Below are 10,486 nucleotides of genomic sequence, written 5' to 3' on the forward strand. Positions count from 1 at the left end.
GTAATGCATTCTCTGTCGGATGATCTGCTCCAGTCTCCGCTAGGAGTTGCGCAATAGCTATTGTGGAATTTAACTGTGTAATGCTAATCCACTCACACACAGAGTTTCCGTTGTGAAAATGTGGCGACAAACATTTGACCTGCAGCATTTTAATTTACCGGTACATTTCTCTACCAGTATGCATTGGGTGTGTATCCTGATTAGGGCGCACACCCACGGTGCTCACAATGACAAATCACATTTTGTTTATGGTAATTAAATATTAACAGAACATGCAAGTCCAGGATGCAACGATGTGCGGTTCTTCTTAATGAATTCTGAGTACACTTTGAAGATGTTTGAATAACTGTCCACATTTACTTTTCCTCAGCCAACAAGACCAGTAACTAAGAGCAAAAACACTAACCTATGATTAGGTGGCACGTGAGTTTCAAGTTTGGGGAAGCGTATTTTCATAAAGCATTTCATGCATCATCACACTTGCAGATCTATGTAAGATAGCCTACTATTCGTAATGTGATGAGTAGATTGGATAGTCGTAATTTAGGCTAATAATATAACTCAATCACTGTTCGCAAAAAAGACAGTTCAATGCATGGCTGAGCATGTATTGTGTAGAGGCCAGGCTATAGGCTATATCAGATATGTTTCTTCTTTCTTTGCATGGGAAATACCTTTCATGCAATTATACTACACTTTATATGACTGGAGACATTTGCAGAATCTGTTTTAATACAACAAATTACAGGCTAGTCTACTCTAATGACACTGACAAACAGATCAATAAAAACAACGTTGTCCACATAATATACCTACGAGAAGAGGAGACACAAATATAATATGACGTCCATCTAAACTGGAGGAGGAAATGATTGTCCAAAAACAAACTTTTAAGTGGTACTGACCCAACAATTATAAAGAGTGAATATGCGCAGGGCACACTCAGGACGAGCTGCCAATGAGCCTATGTCAATCTACTTTCCCCCATAGTAGAAAAGTTGACCTATTCTATTGGTCAGCTTGTCGAGAAAGAAATAGCCCAAACAGACTCTGGGACAGTTGTGGGACAATAGATCCCACATTCATACAACCAATAGGCCTAGGCTACATAAAAAAAAAAAACATTAAAAATCAATGAGTCTGATGCAACAGATCAGAATGTTTAGCTTAACATGTTGATAAACTATTATTTCTTTAACATTATTGCGCAGCAAAGCTCTCAAGGCAGTAGCTACGCGCGAAAGTGCATTTGGCTATCGACAAATGAAAGAAAGTTGAAAACCAATAGAACATAGACTACGGATTTCAATGGTATATGGAAGTCTGTATACAATAATTGACTCCACAGATGTGGTTGGATTTTTCCAGGCTTCACTACCATTCAAAAGTCACTTAGAAATGTCTTTGTTTTTTAAAGAAAATCTAATTTTTTGTCCATTAAAATAACATCAAATTGATCAGAAATACAGTGTAGACATTGTTAAGGTTGTAAATGACTATTGTGGCTGGAAACGGCTGATTTTTTTATGGAATATGTGCATAGGTTTACGGAGGCCCATTATCAGCAACCATCACTCCTGTGTTCCAATGGCACGTCGTGTTAGCTAATCCAAGCTGATAATTTTAAAATGCTAATTGATCATTAGAAAACCCTTTTTCAATTATGTTAGCACAGCTGAAAACTGTTGTTCTGATTAAAGAAGCAATAAACTGGCCTTCTTTAGACTAGTTGAGTATCTGGAGCATCTTCCTTTGTGGGTTTAACTACAGGCTCAAAATGGCCAAAAACAAAGAACTTTCTTCTTAAACTCATCAGTCTATTCTTGTTCTGAGAAATGAAGGCTATTCCATGCGAGAAATTGCCAAGAAACTGAAGATATCGTACGACGCTGTGTACTGCTCCCTTCACAGAACAGCACAAACTGGCTCTAACCAGAATAGAAAGAGGAGTGGGAGACTGCACAACTGAGCAAGAGGACAAGTACATTAGAGTGTCTAGTTTGAGAAACAGACGCTTCACAAGTCCTCAAATGGCAGCTTCATTAAATAGTACATGCAAAACACCAGTCTCAACGTCAACAGTGAAGAGGTGACGCCGGGATGCTGGCCTTCTAGGCAGAGTTCCTCTGTCCAGTACCTGTGTTCTTTTGAACATGTTAATCTTTTCGTTTTATTGGCCAGTCTGAGATATGGCTTTTTCTTTGCAACTCAGACATTAAAAAATATATTTTTTTAACAAACGATTGCATTTAGAATTGTTGCGCAATGACTGGGCTTATAAAAGTGCTGTCTGACAGATTTTCCGCTCAAAGGCTCTGTATCTGTATGCTGTGCGCAGGTGATAAATAAGATACATAAGGAATGTACACATGCACCAATTTAATTCCACAAACTTATACAAATTAACCCATAGACCAATAAGCATGACAGGTCAAATGTATTTACGTCAATGGGTATTTCCATCAATGAATAGGCTAAAAAGCCTTATTTCACAATGGGATATTTTGAGGGGGACAATTGGCTGGAGCCAATTTTATTTACTGTGTTTTCCAATTTTTTGCCCCAAAAGCCGGCTATTACCGGCTAATGGAAACCCTGGCACATGTACGCACAAACACATATACACGCATTTACACAATCAGTGAGTGTACATGAAGGTAAGAGCCTCAGGGGAGCCTCAGCCTCCTCTAGTTCTCAGCTAGCTGCCATTAAGCCAATAGCTGCCATGTGTACTGTATTTGTGTACTGTATCTGTGTACTGCATTTCCCCCAAGGTGGGGAATGTAAAATATCAAGAACACTAGCCTATTTCACGGCACAGTAGTTGGCCTGCTATCAATTCTCCCAAGTAGAACATCATTACTCTGTACGTGTGTGTTCAAACAACGCATAATTGACAAAATAATAATTTCCTCTGTATTTACCAACACTATGAAACTGATTTGGCTCATCAGTGCTGTTTGTAAATCTTGCTGGTGTTTGAATAAGACATTGCAGTGGAAAGCCCAAGCCTTATGATGCGCTTGACATTTTTAGAGGACAGAAATMATGCATTGCTTTTATGAAATGATTAGAGGAGAGGTAGCGTGGCATGACACGAGAGCTCCAGCTATCTCTGGTGGTGAACCAGCTGGAAACCAAATTAAAACTGGCCTCAGGAGCACACAGGTGGATATAATGGCCATGCTTATTGGAGGAGGAACGTCTGCCTGCCTGGTGCTGCGCATGATATCTGTCCCTGGGTTTGGAGGATAGATGACATTCAAGGACATCTCTTGCAAGTAATAACAGCGTTCAACAGCTTTAAAAAATATAACACACTTGTCAAGAAAATGTTGTCATTTGCACCTCTACATTTTGACCATTCATTAGGATGAATGAGGCACAAAATATGGTACCAAAAAGGTTTAGAGAAGAATTATTTATCTTCAAAGTTGGCCGGGCATCAGAAAATACTGTGGGGAAAGTTTCTTGTTGAGCATAATAAATTGGAAAGCTTTCAGTACTTTGTGAAGACATGCTATCCAGTGGGTGGGTTTTAACGATTAGAGAGTTGAGGCCAGAATCCAGTAGGAGACTAAGTGGAAACACAACAAAGGCAGATAATTGTGCTCGCTGTCAGTGTCAAACAACCACCAGCATCTGTCTTTACATCTGTAAAAATAGGCCCTGGCTTCCATGTAACATGCAGTGAACAGCATTGTGAGTAAGGAACATCTTTAGAAATCTTGGAATGTTCCATTATATACACTACCTTGCTCTGTGAACAATGGTTTACAATCTAGAATTCTTGAATGAATCCAGTTTTACAAAATGTACTCCTGGGTCATCATAAAAACATTTTTATTTTCCTAACTGTTCTTGGAGGACTAATATCAATTTGACAACATATTACTATTATTTAGCCATCTTTACGTTGGTTTATATATTAATTACTTTAAACTAATTTGTACATGCTTGTGGAATTGACATTCCCTGGTCAGATGACTCATAAGGATGGAAAAAGGCACGTCATTGCTCGGGCAATACAGTCAAAAAGAAAAAGAGAAAAGAATATCCTTTTGTATTTGTGAGAACAGTAGTTGCTTTGCATCCTAATCAGTTCATCGGGAGGATGAACAGCTTTTTGAAGCATATTAAATCTCTTAACAGGATAGCGAAATGTCCAAAGAAATTCTCCAAATGATAGCCTGAAGTAATTACAAGTTGATATGGTGACTGATAAGCAATTTCATATTTTGATCTGCAAAGATTCCTGGGATTGGCTTTATACCAAATACACATTGCTTGTCATTGTCAGTGTTGAACCCCCCTTAGGAGTTGCATTCCATTGTCTTATTATTCATTTTGTACATAGGTGGATGTTCTGTAAAAAAGCATTTCAAACAGTACTGTATAGCTCGCTGTAGGCCTATGGTATGCTCTCCATGTTTGACCCCCAGCTCAGCTGAAAACATATATTCTTCTAAAGATTCAGCAGTTGAAAGCTCTATGCCCTAAGGGGAGAGCACAGTGCACACAGTCCATAGAAGAGTCCACACACTGAACTACTCATCTCATCAGTACCAAGGCCTATAGCTATCTCATATGGAATGCTCTCAGACTGTCTGTCCATGGGTTTGCCCTCCAAGATTGAAACGGTATTCTTTTCTCAGAGGTAGTGTCTTGCCTCAATGCTTCGGATGCTTTATCCAGTTCCGTATCATCCACTTTTGACCAGAACACCTCTGAACCACCAGTCGAAGGCCGAAGTTGGCATCTTTGGACATCTCCACCTCCATGCACCGTCCAGTGTCCCTGCTGATGATTGGACCATTCTGCAAAACAAGATGGGAAAAGATCATATCAGAAACACTGAGATTGAAAAAGAACACATTCTTCCAAATAACTTTGCATAACCTCAAATCACTCTCTATAATCCTGATGGTAGATATTATGGTTCAAATAGTGTTATTATACTCAGTACTGGCACACTTCAAAGTAGAATCCACATTGCTAGTATCCTTCTATGAGCCAGTTGTGAATACAAAAGCACTGAATGAAAGTGGGAAATGTGTTTTGCTATGACTCAGTGGGATTTTGCATAGTCTTCTGCAATGGAGGGACCTTTACCAGCAGCAACCACATTTAATCTAACATTTAACACATGGCTCATCGTATTATACAGAACAAATTATTTTACCTCAATGCCTCTATATGTATGCATTACATGACTCAGTTATTCAAAAGAAGCCAGAGGCTTTTTTCAGAAACATTGATCAATTATTTGATTTTAATCCATTTTGTGTTTTGTTTTTACCTGTGTAAAATCCCACAACCTCTGGGAAACCCGCGAAACAGAGTCACATTTTTTCAAGCTGGGCGTGCGCCCTCTTCCGTCGTCGATGAGACATTTGGTGTCAGGCAGAAAGGTGGTCGACCCTAGGGGTCCTAGTTGTAGAAGCCCCTCTGTTGAGTAACGGGCAAGCTGAAACAGAGATGAACATCAGGCAGTTCATTTGATTGTAGCAAAAATAAGCATGGATCCAAAATACTGTACATTTGAGTAAATGCTGCAAATAGAAATTGGCAAGTAGTTCATAGATATTGCAGTGCACCGGAAGGTATTTTCATCATCCTACTCTGATTCAGTGAGCAAATTCATTTACCGTATGCAGACTTCAATTATCTTAATATTTTTGGAGCTAAGTCTATTATGTGACTTTCCTAGGGCATTATATACAGATAGAAAGTATATAGTTAATTAATCCTAAAGATTTTCGCAACCAAATATTATCCCTAGACGTTTAATCCAGTACATGAAATGGTGTATGTCTGTGCCTCATATCTTTTACATAAGGATACAGTAGAGTTAACATATATTATTCATTACACTGATCCTCTCACAGAAATTAGATGCCAAAGATAAAGGGGTCTTCAATACAACCCACTTGACACACACTGTGAAATGCTGCTCTTCTCCATTGTTCCCCAGTCATCCAGCTAAGAGGGGGTATTGTAACGGAGCTACACGTAACTGTATGAACCAGAACAAGAGGAGGGTGATCAATGTAACAGAATGCTTTTGAACCCATACTGTTGAGGACTTGGCTTAGATGGAGAATATGTGAGCCTTGCAGCTGAATGAATGGCTGCTGATAGCTGCCGGTTTATATTTTCTGTTACCACTCTCTTAAACCAAATACTCAGAGCTGGATAAACGATATACCAGCCAGCTCATGTGGGGCTGTACTGTAYCTATGACTGAAGCTGACTGGGTGCCCTTTTAGCAGAGTGCTGCACTCATAAAAACCTTATAACGATTAAGAGACACCAATTTGGAACATATGAAAAATATGGAATGGGTTTGCCACGTACTTGTCCAGACMTTAAGGTACACTTGTTTGAAGGAGGCTATGGTTTGAGTAAAAAATAGAAACTTTTACTACCTTGGGCCTGGTTAATATCCTGTAGCTGATTGGCTTTTCACTATTTCTATTGAAATACCAAGAGAAAGTGTTTCAAATACCAATAAAGGTTTTTAAAACTATATGCTGTCTGCTGCAAAATTCCATTTGGAAGTGGGTTCCTGCCTGGCAGCAAGGCTAATAGATCGTAAATGATTAAGTGATTTATTTTGTAATTCATTCATTTCACTCTTCTTTTTCTTCCTTCAAAATACCTCAAAAGGATTTTCCATCCTAGTGTTTARGGGTTGTGAAATGTGTAGTAAATGGCATCATAAGATGATTTATCAGTAGTGTAAACAAGAACTGGGCACAGGCCAAAGACATAATCCCCGTTAAAATGTGTTGACAGCGTTACGGAGTGGATGCCTTTATTTCCTAATGCAGTTAAAATGTTACTATTACAAATACTTAGCCAACATAACAAAATGATTCTGCCAAGCCAATCAACCTGTTCTCAAAGCATTATATTAGAAGCTGATGCTCAATTACTTTCTTGACGCCGTAAGGTTTGGGGGGAGCCTCTTTGGGTCAGGCTAATCATGTGTTCACTAATTGGCTCATTAACACAGTAGGGTAGAGCACAGTAAATTATGTTTGTGTTTTATTGTATAGGAGGAAGTATTTCAGAGGGAGACCACCTGCTACGGTAATCCCCTCTCCGCCCCTCGCTCTACCATGGAGCGACAGCACTGCAATGTCCCACTGAGATTACTGTACTTTGTAAGGGGCCATGCAGGCTTATGTTACATGTATGGCCCAGGCAGGTAGGCTGACCGTATATTAGCCTGGACAGAAGACAGGACATGTCCTCTCCCTATGGGGGCTGAGCCACAGCAGGAGACCAGTGTTTGATGTGAAACACCCTGTTTGTGTCCCAAATGGCACCTTATTCCCTATGGGAAGGGTGCGAAGGTTGCGATTTGGTATGCAGGCCATGACTACTACAGAGCCCCTGGCTGGGGACTTAAGAGGCATCTTAGCATAAGTGGTGAAAACAGAAAACAACATCCAGTGCTCCATGTACACCATACATAGCTGAGATTCCTSCTGGGATGAGCCAGGGGGTTGAGTGGGGAGACCCTGGGCCTGGAACCTCCATCCTCTGCCATGCCCTATATTAGGATTAGCCAAATGGACAAGGTGTGCCATTGTCCTCCTGGTTTTAAATTTCCTTATAGGAGGCATGGTGGAAACAGAGACAGACTTTTAAGAGGCACAATAAAGATTTATTCAGCACAATTACATTTTTCATACGGAATTGGAAAGGTTCAGTAAAATCTAAACGGCTCCAAAAATTGAAATGGATCCTGTGTAGTAGCATAGTGCCAGTCATCGTTGTAATCTAATGATACAATGGCATAAAATTCATTTCCATTTGTTTATTTCCCCRGAGGTTAGGATTAAAGACTTGATGTAGCTTTACATTACTGGACTGCACTGAGCTCTCTCAGAAGGAGGGAAGGAGGAAAGAGCCACCCAGTGCTCAACAATTTATTTATATTCAGCATGCGACTGATAATAAACATGTCACTCCGCATCTGGAGGGTGAAAAAAAAAAGATCTGCCATGAATAATATTTGCATGATTGTTTCTCAGGCATGAGCTTCAGTTTTGCTGCATGTGCACAATAAAAATAGTCGCAAAGCCCCTTTTGCCCTGGCACTCACAGGTCAGCACCTAGTGAACATTCTCTAATGAAACTTCCAGGGGGCTTTAGAGGCCATGGATTAGAATATTAGAACAAACAAATAAGAAAGCAAAAAGCTACTGGCTGATGAATTACTTCCACATCAGGAGGACTTTGTAGTGCCTAGACTTCTTAAAACCACATTTAGCAGAATATATTCACAATTCTGAGCTTTTCCCCAAAATGAAATGTTATTTTGCTTGGCTGTCAATAATGAGATACCATGGCAGTACACTGTATAATGTAAGAATAATGCTTAAACACTGTTATTTGTTGAAGAAAAAAGGTACATTCACGTTCAACCAACTTTGAAAATATGAACAGAGTCTTTATATTATTTGTAAATAGCAAAGATAATAGGAGTGAAATCTGCTAACCTGTGAGGACATCCCGTGGCAGGGATAGAGGATGGCTTTGTCATCGTCCTCTGATCCCTGGTCCAGACAGTAGCCACTGGCTTTACTGTTTCTGACCTGCAACACAACAGACAGAGACCTTATTGTTCCTGATTCAGGTTAAAGTTTGCATTTGTTATTTTGAGAAGGAAATAAAAAGGTATAAATTGAAAACTGTTGTTATAACAGTCTTATCTAACACTTTTTCTATAATTTTTTGAACCTCTTGTCTAGAAAATACTGTAAAAGAATCTGTCCCTTAGTAAATGCAACGTCACTTTGTCATCTCACAATGTCTCAAACAAATCTACACACTATAGTAATGAGATATTTAATTTTATTCTAAGATAGGGTATCATGTAAGCAACAAAAACCTCTTCAATGTTCTAGACTCCTAGTCCAGATGGTAGTGTGCGTTGGTGGAGGTGTGTGTTGGAGGAGGTGTGTGTTGGTGGAGGAGGTGTGTGTTGGTGGAGGAGGTGGTGTGTTGGTTGGAGAGGTGTGTGTTTGGTGGAGGAGGGTGTGTGTTGGTGGAGGAGGTGTGTTTGTTGGTGGAGGAGGTGTGTGGTTGGTGGAGGAGTGTGTTGGTGAGGTTGTGTGTGGTGGAGGAGGTGTGTGTAGGGAGGTGTGTGTTGGTGGAGGTATGTATTGGTGGAGGTATGTGTTGGTGGAGGAGGTGTGTGTTGGTGGAGGTATGTATTGGTGGAGGTATGTGATTTGAATGTGTATCACTTTKTTTCCACCCTGTGAAGATATCTATCATGTTGTGTTGTCAGATAGGCTCTGCTCTGCTGGTCTGGTCAGTGCAGGGGGTGCAGCTGAAGTTCCAATGACAGATGAGCTTCAGCTGCTGCGCTATGGCAACACAAGGTAACTGTTTCGTGGCCTGTCGCAGATTTGAAATAGTGCCACCTAAATGGGAGCTGCTTTGAGGAATCCATTTGCAAGATGCCGGCGTAGAGAGCATTCATATCAAGACTGTAGAAGAACCAGGGCCACCAACATTGTGCTGCTTGATGAATCTGTAGTTTACTTCTGATATATGCCGACCATATATTTGAAAAGGCTGATTTTCTTCCCCTTCTCTGAATTTGAAATCAAAAAGTAAAAGGCTTGACTTATATTTTACAATGATTCTGAATTGACTGTCTGACTTCTTGCATTCAATTTCTCATCCTGTCAGAATATTTTTCGCTGTGCAGGGTTGTGCAGTCGAGCTCGAAACAATCAACGAGGCATCGAAAGCTTATAACTGTTTAATTAAATCTCATTACGGGGAAATTGCATTGAATCTTGTAGCTGTGCCGTGTTGCTATGGAAACATGATACCTTTACCTTTCGATGACTCCCTATGAATGAATTAATTTCCCTTCAACATGTAGTCTTTGAAGTGCAGACGGGATGAAATACACTGTCAACGATAGATTGCTTGTGCATACAGTATTTAAACATATCTTGCCTAACACTGTATGTGATATTGAAACAAGCACTGCTTCTTATACTGAAGCATTCCTTAAATCAAAGCACACTCTGCAATCACTGCAAGAGACATGCTAATTCAACAGAAGACTGAAGAGGAGATTTCAAGAATGTGTGGGTTGATGAATTAATGATCTCTTGGCAAACTAATGTGATGTTTTTATTCTTTGTAGAATGTTATTGTCAGCTTTCTTCAAACACACAGTAGGCTGCACATATTCCCTCTGTTTTTGGATTGTGTCGTGAAAATTGAATCCAGTACAGGTCTTCCACTACATCCACTACAGGTCTTCCACTACATCCACTACAGGTCTTCCACTACAGGTCTTCCACTACATCCAGTACAGGTCTTCCACTACATCCAGTACAGGTCTTCCACTACATCCAGGTCTTCCACTACATCCAGTACAGGTCTTCACACATCAGTACAGGTCTTCCACTAATCCAGTACAGGTCTTCCACTACATATCTTCTCC

General features: G+C 40.1%; 1 protein-coding gene across 1 annotated transcript in view; it reads right to left on the reverse strand.

Moving 5' to 3' along the window:
• Positions 1-2,359: 2,359 nt before the first annotated feature.
• Positions 2,360-10,486, reverse strand: part of galnt9 (polypeptide N-acetylgalactosaminyltransferase 9) — a 145,187-nt gene continuing 137,060 nt past the window's right edge. Inside the window, exons 9-11 of the mRNA XM_023979384.1 lie at positions 8,514-8,609; positions 5,300-5,467; positions 2,360-4,817 (exon numbers count right to left, since the gene is read on the reverse strand). Coding sequence (XP_023835152.1) covers positions 4,671-4,817; positions 5,300-5,467; positions 8,514-8,609 — 411 coding nt within the window. The 3' untranslated portion in view covers positions 2,360-4,670. The remainder of the gene's footprint in view (positions 4,818-5,299; positions 5,468-8,513; positions 8,610-10,486) is intronic.

The sequence above is a fragment of the Salvelinus sp. IW2-2015 genome, linkage group LG33 (genome assembly GCF_002910315.2).
Source record: "Salvelinus sp. IW2-2015 linkage group LG33, ASM291031v2, whole genome shotgun sequence".
In the NCBI taxonomy this organism is placed as follows: Eukaryota; Metazoa; Chordata; class Actinopteri; order Salmoniformes; family Salmonidae; genus Salvelinus; species Salvelinus sp. IW2-2015.